This window comes from Vanellus vanellus (genome assembly GCF_965231255.1).
Source record: "Vanellus vanellus genome assembly, chromosome: Z".
In the NCBI taxonomy this organism is placed as follows: domain Eukaryota; kingdom Metazoa; phylum Chordata; class Aves; order Charadriiformes; family Charadriidae; genus Vanellus; species Vanellus vanellus.
This window is the reverse complement of record NC_138908.1, coordinates 57814639-57831881: the sequence shown is the minus strand read 5'-3', so window position 1 is coordinate 57831881 and position 17243 is coordinate 57814639. Positions and strand designations below refer to the sequence as shown.

The window sequence follows — 17243 nt, the reverse complement described above, 5'->3', positions numbered from 1 at the left end:
ATGATTTGTAATTTTAACTTGCTGGGGGAAATCCTGTCTTAGTGGAAAAACTCTCACTGACTTCTTCAATCAGAGTGGGAACACAGTCAAATTGAAAAGGCAAAATTCTCCCTTGTTAGATAAATGAAGGGCTTTGTAGAATGTGGTTTTCCTTTGCAAACTCAGTTTCTCAGAGTGTAAAAGAGGGAAGGCATTATTATGTCCTTATTTTACATCTCATATAAGTTTCAATTTGTGGAATTTTTCCACTCTCCGACCTGGAGGCTGAACTGTAACCTAGTAAAAAAATTATCATAAGCACTAAGCATTTTCTTGTTTGGAAAAATTTGAAAGGATGGTTCATAGGACCTTGCTTTGGGGACACAAGAGTCCAAGTAGTGCCATGCTCTTTTTAAATTATTCTTAGTCTACCTGAGAGCCAAATTTTAATTGTTCTTTTCTCATAATTATTTTAATGGATGGCAGATGTAAGTTTAATTTACTCTGACCCATAAGCCCACCACTCATAATTCAGTTCAAAACGTCTAGCTCTTTTGGATCTGCATGAGATTTCTATCCCTCAAATTAGCTAATAGTACACTAATGAATCATTCATGTGAAGGAATTATTTGTATTTTCTATTACCTGCTGTATTGGCATGGGAAAATTGAAAATGAAAATAAAAACCCTAGAGTTTTACTCAAGACAATTGCTATGACATCCAGAACTACACCTGTACTGAGTGTAATACTCCACACAGCATATCCATTTCTTTGAAGTAATGCTCTAAAAGAAGAAATGATTAGGCAAATACCAAAAATACATTATTTTTAGGTGCCCTGTAGGGAGAAAGAATTGAGAGGAATCTCTTGCGTGCTTCCTGGGAGTTTTGAGGCTTAAATCTAATCATTCTGGGAGTACTTAAAAGCCTATAAAATGTCTTTGAAAGTCTTGAATATTCACAACTCTAATTTCATTCAGAGAATGAAAATTCTCTAGAGTTATGCAGTATATTTAATCACATCTGCACACTGAGCAGATTAGTCCCCTTTAATCACTTCTAGCCTTCTTTTTCATGGAGTGAGGTTCACAGCGTATGTAATGGCAGTAAATGTTTGGAAATCTGTGTTCTGTCTAAATTGCAACAGGACTTACGCTGGAGACAATGGTCCAGTTTCATAGAATCATAGAATGGTTTAGGTTGGAAAGGACCTTGAAGATCATCGAGTTCCAACCCCTCTGCCTTGGGCAGGGACACCTCCCACTAGACCAGGTTGCCCAAGGCCACGTCCAGCCTGGCCTTAAACACCTCCAGGGATGGGGAATCCACAACCTCTCTGGGCAACCTGTTCCAGTGCCTTACCACCCTCACAGTGAAAAATTTCTTCCTAATGTTTAATCTAAACCTGCCCTCTTCCAGTTTAAAGCCATTCCCTCTCATCCTATCACTACATGCCCTAGTAAAAAGTCCTTCCCCAGCTTTTCTGTAGGCCCCCTTTAGGTACTGGAAGGCCGTTATCGCATCTCCCCGAAGCCTTCTCTTCTCCAGGCTGAACAGCCCCAACTCTTTCAGCCTCTCTTCATAGAAGAGGTGCTCCAGCCCTCTGATCATCTTCGTGGCTCTCCTCAGGACACGCTCCAGCAGGTCCATGTCCTTCTTATGTTGGGGACTCCAGAGCTGCAGTACCCCAGGTGGGGTCTCACGAGAGTGGAGTACCTTTCCTTTATTTCTTATCTTTTCTCCCTAACGAAACATTAATAAAGCTTTTCCTTATGTTTCTGTCACTTCCAGTCTTCACAGGCAGCTCCAAAGAGGATAGAACAGATGCATGGGAGTGTCCTGGCTTGTGGGTTTGTGCAGTGTCAGATATGGGGAACACCAAAATTTCTTAAAGCAATTGGTGAGATGTTTGTAGGTTACACACAGCATACCTCAGGAACAGTGAAAAAAAGACAGTATCAATTGCCTTTCTGAGGGCAGCTGTATGTGAGTTATAAATAGAATATGTGCCTTGCTGTGGGTCTGACAGTGCTCCAACCAGTAGGTTTCCATGACTACACAAATAAACTCTTTATACAAATAAACTCTTTATACAAATAAACTTCTTTACTCCAGGGCTTGCCTTGATTACTTCTGCAGTACTGTCTGAAGCATCCTGCCAGTTACACCTTGCCCAGTACCAACTGCAGACTCTTTTATTTGCAATTCTTGCTTTTAGTTCAAGGATAATGATTCCACAACAAATCTGGTATGTTCTAGCTAACAATGACCTATTACAAGCGTGTGAGAGGGAAGAATGTCCCTGTGAGGTACCTGGGCCATATTACTTTTGCCATTTGCAGAGACCATTGCTTTCCCTGTGAAATCAGAGAATGTTGAATCATGGCTGACAGATGGGTGTCTTGAATAGGTTATATGTTCTTTTCCAGTGTTCAAAATTAAAGTGTCAGTTTCCTACCTGATATCTATGTTTGGGAAGCTACTAGTTTGCTTTATCACAGTGCTGCTGAGTTTGGTAAATGGAATCAAAAATGTATAAAATGGGAGACAAGAACGGGAATGCAATGAGAAAAAAATCAAAGTAAATTATTAATCAGATTGTTCTTATTTCTCATGTTTGTCTTTGAAAGTTAGAAAAATTCGGACTTAAACAACCTTTTTTTTGGTCCACTATATTAGTAATTGAAGTTAAAACACACTGAGGCTGTGCCTGTGCTCAGGAATAGACCTGCCAGTTCCATTAGCTATAAAATGTCCACAGATTTAAAGTACTGTAAAGGAGCACAAGCAAGGAAACAGTGGGAGAACAAATCTGTTTTGTTTCCTATAGTGTGCGGCTTCCAAATGAATTTTCCTTTGGTGTCACTGTTCCTGGGGTCATAGCTGCCTCAGCAGTTTCCATTTCTGCAAGTCCAAGAAGCGCAGCTATTGAGAGATGGTCTGTGATTGAGGCATCCTTAACAGGCCCTGTGCATCACCAGTAGGCACACTACTTTACATGCCTTAGGGAATCCCTGTTCTAGCTTAACATGCTCAGCGACTGTCTCTTGGGATATCTGCGTGTTCTTTTGCTTTTCTATGTTTCTGAAATTACAAGAACCTCTGAGAAAGCAAGTCCCTTGTGTAGTATTAGTAAACCTGTAACCTGGGCTCAGACAGGAGACTCACCTTCTCCTTTTGTATCATGTACATTGTGCAAAGGACAGAAAATGTTACACTACTGTTAATGAATTTTGCCTTCAGTTGTACTGAGGGTTGCTGGAAGTTCTGTCCCCGCTGTCCATGTGCAGTCACTGAGGCAGGGAGGACTGCAGAGTCATAGGCTATTAATGGACAAGGCTTTGTGCCCATCCTCTTCAGATTACTTCTATCACAGTCATCTACTCCTTTCCCATCAATATCAGTTGACCTTATGCAACTGAGACAGCCCCTACATTATTTAAGGTTTTAAATTATAGTAATAAAACTTTGAAGTGCACTTCTGGTTCATGGAGCATGATTACCACCAGCTTTCAAGGGCAGAGAGCCCCAGCGCAACAGCCATTGTGCAGCATTGGCAATCACTGCCTCCTGTCCCAGCCATATCACTGGGGGTTGCTGGTGGCACCACTGTGGATGGGTCTGAAGTGAGTTAGTGTCTTCTGCTCTTCTGTTCTGGAGCTCAGGATGTAAACAATTCCACTATATAAACCATATCACATTCACTTCTTTATTCCATTTCCCTGTTTGTTGACACCATGATCAATTAAAAAATGTAGTGTTGTGTTTTCCTTTTAAGAGTCTGGAAGCTAAAACTTGTCACCTATATGTTTTACCACCAGCAATTTTGAGGTAAATAAAGTACTTTCAGTATTCCAGGTTTTCTGTATTCACTCCATACATATTTCACCTGAAGCAGTGCAGAACCTATATTTCTGCTACATGCATGAACTGAATCTGATTTCTGTTACGAATCTTGCTAGCCTGTCTGTCTTGCCAGATCGATGTGTCATCTTCACTCCTTATAAGCTCTTATTATATTCCACCCAAGGAACATCGTATCTCCTGAAAAAGCCATTAACTTGAGATTATATAACCTCTAAGAGCTTTCTAGAGGAAAATTAAATTTTTCCTACAAGTAATACTGCAAATAAGAGGAATGGAAGGCAGTACTAAATACCTTCTTTCTATGCATGTAGTCCAATAAACTCTCTAGGGAAAGGTCATAATACAATCCTGCAATGTTGATTGTGCCAAATACCTGCAGGGCAGCACAACAGTCCTTTAGCAAACTGATATCCAGGGTCAGAAATTTTTCTTTACATCTTACCTGAACTTCCTTCTGTTTTATAATGGTTTTGTCCTTTTCATTGCCATAAGCTATTCATCTTGCATTTATTCCTCCGTTTCTATCTAGTATTTAGAAAGGTTCATAACAGCTACTTTTTCAACCCCATCCTAAATAATCCAGGACACCCTCTTTCAGTATTTGGAATACTCTTTATAACTATTATTGCATTCCATGCTTTAGTCTGTTTAAAAAAAAAAAAAAGCTTTTTTTCAATGCCTCTTCAAAGCTAGAAGACCAATATTTATTGTGATAATCCAGTGGTCTTGCTACATCATGTAAGTAGGAATTGAGAATTTTCTGATTTAATTTTTTTGTGGTATTTAAATAGTACTAATAGATGCTTATTCATTACGTGCATGCATCCCTCTCTCCCTCTTCTCCCTCTCCACGCCCCCCCAATTTACTATTTTTTTCAGTTCATTTGTAAGACATTCTTCTATTGCATTTACACAATACTAGTAGAATAACAATCATTTGCTCCAAAGAAGAGAGATTAATTAAATTTCTACCAAGTCTATTGGAAAGGTAATTGCTACAAGCTGTCATAGAAATCCTTTTCCTTTTCAGTAACTAACAATGAAAGACAGCATAACTGCTTTTACAGAGGGACTGACAGAATAGGAATGGAAGAATTCTAGTCACAAACACTAAAGACAAAGGTGGTGGGTCACCAAAAATCTCATTTGACAGACTGCATATTCACAGTGTCTTTGGGGCTTCCATTTGGCATAGCTTCTTCATTCCCTGACCTTCTCAGACAACATCTGACTCAGAACTGTCCTTCTAATAAGATTTAGCTATATGCGTCATTCAGTTAGCTAGTGGAAGACTAGATAGAAAAGATAATTCAGAGCCCCATGACACACTACGCAGGAAGAAAAAATAAAATTATATCAGGTGCATATCAAGTGAAAGATGGTTGAGAATGATCTACAGATAACAACAGAGAGGAGCATCTGGGTCCTGTGTCTCAGCTGAATGGTGAAGTCATGCTGACTGAAGTTGTGTATGTAGGTGGTATTTTAATAGACAGTTGTGAATTACTACAAGACCATTCCAACTAAAAAGGCGGAAAAGGCTCAAAGTCTGGAATGAGAAGAGGAGAAAATCACAGATGAGTCAAAGACAGCTTCAATAAAGTATAAGCTCCGAATTCACCAGTGTTAACAGTGATTCCCCTTGCAGCTGTTACTGTCTGAAGAGTATACTACACAGTTTTCCCTTCAAAAGGTGTGCATAGGCCAAGAACAACACAAAATACTGGGCCAAGGACAAAAGGACAGAGGACAGCTGGTTTTGGTACTCTTCCTTGTTTTTCAGAAGCCCTGAGAAGAGCATTCTTCACGCAGGAAATGGAGAGGTAGCACTGGGATTGCCTTGCAAAAGCAGATGTCCAAAGTGGACATAGACACATCACTAATAGACTAGTTGGGTGACAAAGTTCAGATTAGTTGGTGAATTTAACATTTAGTCAATTCATACCTTTTCCAAATCTCAGGGAGTGTGACTCCAACCCATGTCCTTGTTTAGGAAGAATTGCTGTGGACTGATGAGTCACAAGGGAGATTGCATAGGTGGTGCCAGGCATTTTGAGCGCAAAGATCTCTCCAAACCTGACTTCATGCTTATGAACTGTCCCGAATTCGTAGGACAGCAGAGAATACCTTTCCCTGCTGTGAAAAGGAAACTTTCCCACTTGTATCCATCACCCAGCTGTCAAACAATGACAAAATTTACATGGAAATAGGATGAAATCTAACTTGTATGTGTGAGATTCCTTCATCTTCTGGCAGTAGCTGATTAGAGCTGGCAGTAGACCATGGAACAAGAATGCAAATTTGGATTCTCTTAGACACATAGAGGAATAAGAAAATAAGCAATAAGCTTGCTACACAGGTAAACACTGGAGCTAGAATTTGGTGTTCAGTTCCTCAAGCAAAAATCACGTGTCACTTCTGAAGATACAGGCCAAATACCATTTTATTATTATCAATGTTTCCAACTGCAAGTAGAAGAGAAGTATGGCAACTAATTCAACATGGTCACTTATGTCTAAGAAATATTGCTGTTGGGACTTTACCAACAGCTCTGTGATGATCAGAGGATGAAATGAGAATGGTCAGTACAAGGTAAATGACATTCCAAAAAGCAAGAGGTCATACCACAGTCAGGTGCAATTGAAATTTTGATAATGTTCATGTCTTAAATTAGAAACACTCCCAGCTCCATCTTTTGAAGCCAAGTAACTTCATGCATTTCAGACATCTATCCATTTCTCAAGGGCACTGTGTCTGCACTGCTTCATTCTTTCCCTCCCCTAGTATTTTTGAAGAGTAAATCTTATATTTTTGCAACAACACATAACATACTGCACCTCTGGCAATAAAACAACACTGCTATTTTTATATAAAGCATTGTGGTCCCCCTAGAAGGATTGTTTACTGAAATTCTCTGTATGCATTTTAAGGTTCTCCTATGTTTTCCTATTTTCGTATGTCTGTTGCAACATTCTGTAAAAAAATTTTAAGTGAACCTGACTACCATAGAATCATAGAACCGTTTGGGTTGGAAGAGACCTTTAAAGGTCTTCTAGTCCAAACCCCCTGCAATGACTAGGGACATCTTCAACTAGATCAGGTTGCTCAGAGCCTTGCCCAACCTGACCTTGAATGTTGCCAGGGATGGGGTGTTTATAGCCTCTCCGGGCAACCTGTTCCAGTGTTTCACCACGGTCGTCCTAAAAAATTTCTTCTTTATATCTTGTCTAAATCTTCACTCTTTTAGTTTAAAGCCATTACCCCTTGTCTTACCGCAAATAGAATATTCTGGGTGTCCATCATATCACTTCATATCACTGCTCAGTTGGGATGCCTCTGTAGAACGGTATGACAAACTCAAAGGATGTGTTATTCCCTAGGGAACCAGTAGGATGATAATCACTATAAGTCAGAAGAGCCCTGTGATTGTTTCCAGTCCTAAATGCAACCCTTTTCACTCCCAGATCTCACAGGACCACTGGATTAATGAAGCACAGTGAACAGCTCTAGAATTACAGTGTTATACCTTATACCAAAGCCATTAGAGATGTATACAGGCCTCCAAAATGAGCCGTGATACAAACCACACAACACAGTGCTATATCATTTTGTACAAAGAAAATTGAACTTGACTTGTAATCATGTTGGGCAGTGATTTCCTTGTTTCCGTTTAAAACATTTATCCCAACTATGCACATCTCAGAGGGAAAAAAAAAAAAAAAGTTGTTATTCATGGATCACACTGTTTCAGTTTTTGATCTGTTTTGGTACCTGTGGTACAGAGCAAGTGTTCTACCCCAGACAGTAGATCTTTCAAGCGTTGGTATTTTTTCTGTGATAATAATAGCGTGTATATATATATATATACTATATATATAACACTATATATATATTTATATACTATATACTGACAACTCTAGTCAGTCACTTGGCTATCCACTCCATTGTCTATGAAAATATAGTTGTACAATGGATTTTATTACGAGGTTCCCAAATATTGATACCAGCATAAAATTTCTATTTTATGTGGGAAGTTTAGGTCATTGCAACAGGCAGGAACAAAACAGGAGGAGGAGCTAATGGGGTAGTAACCTTTCAACATCTTTGAAAGTTTTAGTAATGCACAGTAAGTGATTCCTTCTCCCGCACTCCATTAAATAAAATGAAAATATTAATAAGTACTTGATTTGTTTGCCTGACTATAGATTGCTCCTTAGGAACTGCCATCAGCTCTTAAGTCTGTATAATGGCCAACTTCAGAGAACGATAAAGCTTTGTAATATCCAGATGCAGAATAATTTCACATTGCAGAGGTTTCAGTTTTATCTAGTAGCTTAATATTGCTATAAACTGAAACAACTGGGTTCTTTGTCAATAGCTCTGCCTCCTGCTTAGCTCTTGGCCTCAGCAACACTCAAAAGACAACCCAGTCAGTGATGTAGTTACACAGGTGATGAAAGATATTTCCTTAGAACTAGTTTGAAATGCTACATGGCATTGTAGCTAGTTGGTGGCACTTTCCACTGCTCCTGTGTCAGGAGAGGAAGAGATAGGAATTCCCTATTTTCTGACTAAATGCCTCAGACATAGTGAATGTGAAGCAGTGTTGCCCTAGGATTCGTTACAAAGTCCACAGTACTTTATCTGATGCGGAGATGTGTAATTACGCTGCTCCACAACAGTTTTGCTGGCACACTAGTGCAGAGTTTGAAAGATCTCAGCTGGATTTTTACTCAACAAAAACATGGGTATTTCAAATTTCAGGGGGCATTTGGGACTGGCAGAGAGGGCTGGTTTATGACTATGAATTTGTCTGAATAGTTTACCTCACTCCAATACCTGCAGAGGTTTTTTTATTAGCTACTTGGTTTCTGTTAACTGAAACGTTATGTGTTCCCAAAGATCTGGGTAACTGTTTTTGAAAACTAAAAGAGGAGTACAGAACTCATTGAGAATCTTTTTGTATTTGCTAGGAAACACTAAGAAAGCTGTAGACCAACCTGGAAGCAGTGAAGAGAGGTTGACTCAGTTGGCAGAGACACTCCTGTATTCAGTGGGAGTGGAGTTGTCATTAGTGGCAGAAGAGAGGACAAAGAATGAAAACCTGAGGATTGGTTTGTGTTCAGAATGTTCCAAAACAACCTTTCTAAGCAGCATGTCAAAGGAAGACCAGTGTTTATCACAAAAGTTTAGAAAATCAAATTTCTGGATTTGCATGAAACTTCAACAGCGTCAGTACCATTGAAACATACATTTCAATGATTTTTCATGACTTCATTGTAACTTTTGCAGCACTTTCAAAATTATAGCTTTGTTTAAGAACATTCTCTGTTCCCCTGCGACACTAAAATGGAAAAAAAATCACTGTTGTCAGAGAGAAAAGAGACAAGTAAATATTGGTCTTTCATGAAGTTGCAACCTTGTGTTGTACTAAAGTGTTGGTTTTTTAAGTCTGTGAGAAACTGAAAGAGTGAGTCATGCTTCCATCAGTGGCTACTGTAAAAATTTCTGGAACACCATGTTTCATATTTAGGCTCAGTTTTGTTTAAATCAGGCTATTCCCTAAGCTGAAGTAGCTTTATACAGTAGTATATTTCAGGGAAGCAGCTCTAAATACATACAACAAAACAATATTGTGAAAGAAATTCCAGAGGGACTTCAAAAGTTGCAGATGACTAATGGTGCTGTCGTCCAGTCTTAAAAGGACTCTTGGTTTGATGCACTTAACCAGGTAGACATGGGTTCTAAAATAAGAGTTGAAGAAGCTATGTGCCTTTCTCTAACTTTGGCAACACAACATATTCCACATGCAAAACCCAGTAGTTGAACACAACACAGGATTAAACTGGTCAGTTATCATTCCATTTTGCCATTTCTGATTTTTTGCACATTTCACCATTGTCCTCCTTTCTGGTTATTTTTTAAAGAGGAAAGTCCTGGGAATCCTCTAGTAATAGAGCAAAATAACAGCTCTAAAAATAAACGAAAATTAAGTTGCTAGGCTTCCTGGCAATAATAACGAAAAGATTCAAGTAAAAAACCCCATACACAGAATAAGTTATTGCAATGTGAGGAACAGCTGGATTAGAGTTTTCCTTTTTACCCCAGCATTTAAAATGGGATGTATACGTATCTTGCCTGAAAGTGTGTGCCTGTTCTGTTCTGTTAAGGGTCCTGTACTATCCTCATCCCTGTTGTGATTATTAATATTGGTCTTAATTTTTATCCTCCCATCCTTTCCTCAAAAAAAAAAAAAGTGCGTGTACAGCACAGCATGCAATTTTGGTAGGGTTTTGAGGTCCTAGGACAAGAAAGAGAACATGTGAGAGACTTGATTTCATTGATTTTTTCCTTTTGTATTCTTTTACAAGAGTGTGTGTTGCAAATTAGAGAAAATTAGGCAAAAAGAGAAAAACGGTACAAAGAGCTGCGAGTTGGAGACTGTAACAGAGAAAACATGGAAGCTGAATTGCAGAACACTGGGCAATTGATTCCCAAATTTGGCTTCAGATAGTAAAACCTTAACTCTGTTCTGCTAAAATAACATGGGCAGAGAGGTAGATAGATTAACAGATTTTAACACCAGTTGGTGTGTATTGTGATCATCTCCCTTAAGTCTTGTGCATCACAGCCACAGAATTGCATTTCGTGTTTTAGTGGCTGTATCTGAATTAGAACATCTCTTGTAGTAAAACTTAAGGGATTAATCTGAAATACTGCAGTTTTTAAATGGCCAGGGATGGAGGAGAATCCATGCCTGTTTAAATTCTGTACAGTAGCCTACATTTACAGTTTATTTACTCAGACCATTTAAAAGTTGGGGATAGGCTGAGGGAGAGAGAGAGCAAATAAAATAGCTATAAAAGTTTAGTGGTAATCCACAGTAGATACCCAAGCTTAATTACACTGGTTTTATGATCTTATATTTATTTACAACACTGCAGGCTTTCCATTTTAAGTAGCAAGTTTGCCATGTTAATTTGAGAAATAAGTTTTCTTATGAGCTGAGATCAGCGTTGTGTGCTTTGTTTAATACATCTTCCATTAACTTTTTCAGTTATGTACAACGGCATTATAAAGCCATAATGTTATTTCAAAGGAAATTTAATTTTCAGTTGGCTTGAGAAGGTGGCCAGTACCTATCAACTATAATATAGTATCAATTGCTCACTAGTGACAGTAAAATATGTCTGGAGGGAAATCCATTTTTATATATGGTGTTTTCCTATGAGTAGCACGCTAACACAAAAAAAAGCAGCTTAGCAGCATAAAGTACCTAGTGCAAACCTTTGTCTGTAGCATTTGTAGCGAATGTTACTTCATTCTCTGAATGGAAGCATAATAAATGCAGTTTTGTTTCAGAGTACAACAGTTGAAAAAAACAACAACAAAAAAACCAACAACAACAAAAAAAACCCCACACCTGTCATCTTCAGAGCATACTTGTACTTATTCAGTCATGTCTGCCTGACTGATTTGCGTGTTTCTATAGCTACTAGCAAAGTAACACCGACATGACAGTGGAAGCACAAGCTGGATTCTTGCGCAGCTCACTCACTAACGAGATCATTATCCAGTTTAAAAAATGCAGGGTCAAAGTTTGACCTTAATTATACCTCTGTAACTCCAGTGAGCATAACAGTTTGCAAAGGGATTTCATTTGGAGCGAGCAGAATGGCTGTCACAGGAACTTCAAGTCATACTAATTGTAGAACCTTTATAACCAAGTACTCCAGGGAAATATCCTTGCATGATTATTAGGCTCTTGGCTGAGTCAGCAAGGCTGTCAGGCAAAAAAATCTTAAGGGAAGCTTTGTGAAGCATTTCATCGCATGAAAATATTATTATCTTACCTCCACTGTCTGTCTAACCACTATTGACAGTTGATACAACAGTTTTTAGAATAAAAATTGATGATTTCTAATTGTTATGAACTTTTCATTAAGAGATTTGGAACTTCTGCAATACCAGTTTGCTATCTTTTAAAAACATGGTGTAAAGTCTTCTGAGTTAATATATCAGGTGCAAAAGTTTCAACATTGACAGCCTTTGAAACCAGCTCTTCTATTGTCCACAGCACCCATTATTTATTACTATGCATTCTCTAGAGTTCTTACTGCCTTAATTTCCACAGCTGAGCCCGCAACTAGGCAAAAGTCCTCCTTTCTACCTGTTTTTTCCCAGTTGCCAAAGTTAGAAATAAAAATGATGGCCTAGGTTCGGTGTCCATTCTGTTGTTTGTGCCTCAAACAATATCCTTAGTGCTGACAGCCCCCCGTAATAGCTGTGGTGTTGCTTTTTCAGTGCACTGCTCTGTATTCCCTTGCCACATGAGTAGTTCTTTTATTATCATTATTTGCTGTACAAGTGAGATAGTCTTTACATCATGATTTCTGCACGTATACGTAGTTCTTCTCTAGTGAGTCTGATTATGCGCTATCCCATGGAAGACCCCAAAATAATCAAATAGATGATGAAATAAAATAACCTTCATTCTCCCCTCCCAGTACTGTTTGCATTTTGAATAACAATTAACAGAACAAGTAAGGCATTATGTGAATGGTCTAGGCACAAGTTGTTACTGCTGTTAATATACCTTCGGAAAGAGACATCAACACATGGTTAAAGTATGCTTGCTAAGATCTCTTTTGAGCTCAAAGATCAGTAAGTTACATTTGTGTCAGAAAGATCTTTTGATTTTTCTTAGTTTTTGAAACTTCTTTTTTTTCTACAAAGTCATGCTTCTCTGACATTAAATATCCTCATGGTATTTTTGCTTTTCTGGCCTAAACCACTGCACTATACAAGGGAATCTGGCCAGCCTTTGATAATCTGACTCAATAAACATAAAAATATAAATGGATCACAAATGTATAATCAAGAGATAGCAGTGAATTATTAACTAGCAGGGTTATAGACAGTCAAGTTTTACAGTCACCATGCTCATTTTACCCTGGTTACTGAATTGTATGTGTACAGATATAACCAATCTTTTAAACAATTAAAAAATACTTCATGAGCAGTTTGATATAATGTTGTTGCCAGGAGTTAAGTTGACCTCAGTATAACACCTGCCTCAGCACTTTCCCCACCTCTGTCAACATAACTGCTCTCAGTTCCTGGCCATGACAGGTACAGGCAGAAGAGTGGGAGCAGCCCAGACTTCAGAAAAGCTTTAGTCAAAAAAAAAAAAAAAAAAAAAAAAAAGTAAACCTGTTAATGAAGGTGAGCTGGCCGGGAATGAGCCTTACTTGTCTGACTGTGCCTTTGAACAACGTGAGGCAACAGCCCTGAGCAGCTCCCTTCCCATGCCTTTCAGTTTTAAAGCCAAAATGTTACAGATATGAAGAAAGTAAAGCTATTATTTAATGGAAAATGTGTACAGATATAACAGAAACATGGAAATAAATTGTAACATACTTTCATAAACCAAAGAAGTCTAATTCATCAGCAGCATCAGGAAATCAGAAAAGCTCAATTAGCTTTTTCCTAGAATAATCCAGGTAAACCAGATTTGTGAAAAGAAGCAGAAACAAGTATGTTGGTCTGCTACAGACATTTTTCAGAAGTGCAACTGGCAATTGGGTATTTAGGAATATCTTGAAAAAGGAAAACATTCCTGCATAGAAATAAGAGACAATAAAGAATTGTGTCTACAAAAATAACAAGTTTCTTCTAAGACTGTTTTTTACTGTTTTGTTTTTGTGGTTCTTTTTGCAGGTGTTGCTGCTTTGGATTCCAGCGTTTCTGGGAAGATTGGTTTGCGAGCAGTCATATATTATTTCTGCACTACAGTCATTGCTGTAATACTAGGTACTCTGTGATACTATAACTTTTAAAATCCTCAGCATGGCCTAATTACAAGTATACAGCACTGTGACATTACTGATTTCCCAAGACAGGATGCAGGGAAGAGACAGGAATCATACCAAACGTCTTGACATACTTATAGCCAGATACAGGGAGAAGTTAGTCCTGCTGGTCACAGCTGGGCTGTATTCATATCCAATATGAAACCACAGGCAATTTCACCATACATTTCAGCTCAGGGAAGATGAGGAGCTGTCTGCTTAGGTAAACAGTGACCAGCAGTGGGAAAGCTGAATGAACATCAAAGGCTAGCCTTAACTACAAAGTGAATTTCCTCAATAGCAAAATTATAGATTATTGCTGATTCTCAGGTGTGAGAAGGTATAATGTATCTCACCTGAAAGAATGACAGAAAATACTGCTTTCATTGTCATCTCATTTCCTTCCTAAAAGGATATTATCCTCTCTATCACTGCCAGGCTCCACTCCTGCCTCTCTGAAGTCCACAGGTCCTCTTGCTTGTTCCCTTCAAACAGCATTGAAATTTTCCGTATTTGCTTAAACAAGCATCTTCAGCCTGCCTTCTTAAATAAGAAATAAAATTAAACCCTCCTCTGTTGGATGTCATGTAGTTTGTGGCTTATCTTTGTGTTTTGTTGATCCTAAGTTAATACTGTGCCTAGGTATCACCCACTAAAAGAAACATATTTATTTGAAGGACAAAGTGTACATCCTATGTGGCCTACTTGTAAAGCAAAACAGTATTTAACAATAGAAAAAGAATCACATAGAATCACAGAATCATAAAACCATGGAATCATAGAATGGTTTGGGTTGGAAGGGACCTTAATGATCATCGAGTTCCAACCCCCTGCCATAGGCAGGGACACCTCCCACTAGACCAGGTTGCTCAAAGCCCCATCCAGCCTGGCCTTAACACCTCCGGGGATGGGGCATCCACAGCTTCTCTGGGCCACCTGTTCCAGTGTCTTACCACCCTCAGAATAAAGAATTTCTTCCTCAAGTCTAATATAAATCCACCCTCTTTCAGTTTAAAACAGTTACCCCATGTCCTATCACTACACTCCCTGATAAGTAGTCCCATCCCATTGTTTCTGTAGGCCCCCTTTAGGTACTGGAAGGCTGCTACAAGGTCTCCCCGGAGCCTTCTCTTCTCAAGGCTGAACAACCCCAACTCTCTCAGTCTGTCTTCATAGGCGAGGACATATAGACATATAAGTCCAGATTACTTTGTAGAAGTCGCATCACTGAGATTAAAATATTACTGTGGTTACACCATTTAGGCTATCTCATCTCTCTGGGAATTTTCTTTGAATACATAGTGAGGAAAATTAATAAAGGCTAGCATTAATATATATCTAACTTTGAAATTGTTCCTACCCTGAGAGAGGGGTTAAACCAAACAATCTCCAGAGGTCCCTCTATTGTAAGTTATTCTATGATACTATGATATTACTTGTTTCACTGTGTAGAGTTACACAAATACAGTTTTGCTTTTATTTACAGCTGTCGTTAGAACACCTTGTTCCGGCTGGTTGAAGGGTCATCCAAATGCCTGTTTTTCACTATATGGAGATTTAGTAGTTTCATTTGCTCTAGGTTTGTTTGGATTTGGGGGAGAAAAAAAAAATTTAGAAATGTACATTTAGAAAGGTATCTCACAGAATAGTAAAAATGCCTAAATTGAAGTCACTAAAGTAAATTGAAAAATTTTCTTTTATTTCCATATTCACAAGGTCAGAGCTAGTATTTCTCATCCAGAATTTTTTATTTCAGTCTGTTTCTGAAGTCCTTCTCTTATGTAACTTTATTGCTAACTAACTTTACCAAAACAACCTGTTGTGCTTTGGGGTCACAGAACAATGCACGTGATTCATATCTGAAAGCTAGTGACAAGAATAGCTGCATAAGGAAAAAGGTAAATATCAATTCAAAATATCACCATGTAAAAGTTGCAGAACACTTCAGCTGAAGCCCAGCTGCAGTAATTTACCCTCTTGGTAAGCAGTAGTGATTTAGTACCATACATACAAAACCAAAGCTAGAGTGCGCAAGTCCAGTGGCAAGGCTGCAAGTAGGTCCTGTGTTGGGGGAACCCGCACATTTAAAGACACTACCTGTAGACTTCTCTTTTCTGAACAGCCCTGCATGAGCACCTGGGGAAAGCATTTGGTGAGTTTAGCTCATTAAGAATTTAGCTATGTGGGATACACTGAAGCAGGATGCACCAGTGCTTGCATCCTGAGCTTTTCCTCTGGTTCTCCTTCTGCAGGGATTGTCTTAGTTGTGACCATTAAACCTGGAGTGCCTCAGACAGCAAATGAGATTGACAGAGTGGGCAGTACCCCAGAAGTCAGTACTGTTGATGCCATGCTGGATCTGATCAGGTGAGGTTTTCTTCTTTAGCTTCCATACCCTTGTTGCAGAAAACCAAACAATACGAATTGAGTTGTGATTTGTAATACAATAAAAATACTTTCTAATGTTGTTTGGATGAATAAAGAGAGAATAACTTGTATTCCAACAGGTTAGACACCTAAAAAAAGTCATCTCTTTACACCGTAGACTTCGGTTAATAAACCACCACCAACAAAAATTCCCTCCTTCAGGGAAACCGATATGCAAGGTTTACTCGGTATGAAGAAAATATCCAGAAAGGATTGAATGGTTGGCAGGTTACTGACTGGCAGCTTCTGTGTCATCTGGCGTAGACAAGCACCTGAAATTGCAATGTTATGTTTCCCCTCCTCAAGGCAGGATGCAGAGTAACAGACCCAGTACGCAAAGATTTCTTAGGGTTGCACAGTCAACAGGTTTGCTCCATCACCAGTATCTAAAGCAACCTAGTAATGAGTCTTTCCCCATGAGCATGCTGGAAAATTATTTTTCAGTGGGTGAAAATGGTTCTTGACTCTGGAATAACACATGGGAATCTTCCATCAGCCAAGATTAATTTCTGAATTCTAAACTACAATAGAGCACACCAAACAGCTGATTCTTCCAGTGCAGTGTTTATAAGAGTTACTAATTTTTTTTATGCCTGTATTTGACAAATCCTAATAAAATGGTGTGTCCTGTATTCCATGTGCAAATGACGGAGATGATGCAGCAGGGAAAAAAAACACTGGGTTTAGTAGCTTACCGACAGAAATGTCAAACACTGAAAAATAAGCCCAAAAATCAACAGTAGGAAAACAGTCAACTGATTGTTGGGAGTCCTTAAGCCTTAATTTCTTTGGACTGATGGTGCTAAATACATTGTTTTCTGGATAAAGGAACATAACCTAATTTGTTTTTCAAGCAGCAGATTTTATCATTTTGTTCGTATAAAAAACTTGTTCTTAGTATGCTATGACGTTGAAATGCCTCTACTTTTTTAACAGGAATATGTTCCCTGAAAACCTTGTCCAGGCCTGTTTTCAACAGGTAAGTTTGAATGTTCCTCTTTGCTACTGTAGTTTTCATTCCTAACTACAAATTATTCTTCTTTTATGTCCCCAAAACTTTGTCAGGTAAAAATGAAGATCTATTTCCTCGTTCTTAGAAACCCTCACTGTCTGATGAA

General features: G+C 38.6%; 1 protein-coding gene across 1 annotated transcript in view; it reads left to right on the top strand.

The window, feature by feature from the left end:
* The window catches only part of SLC1A1 (solute carrier family 1 member 1), a gene marked incomplete at its 5' end in the record, with an annotated part of 52078 nt that overhangs the window by 19634 nt on the left and 15201 nt on the right, over positions 1-17243 (top strand). Inside the window, 3 exons of the mRNA XM_082497832.1 lie at positions 13568-13660; positions 15951-16065; positions 17062-17104. Coding sequence (XP_082353958.1) covers positions 13568-13660; positions 15951-16065; positions 17062-17104 — 251 coding nt within the window. The remainder of the gene's footprint in view (positions 1-13567; positions 13661-15950; positions 16066-17061; positions 17105-17243) is intronic.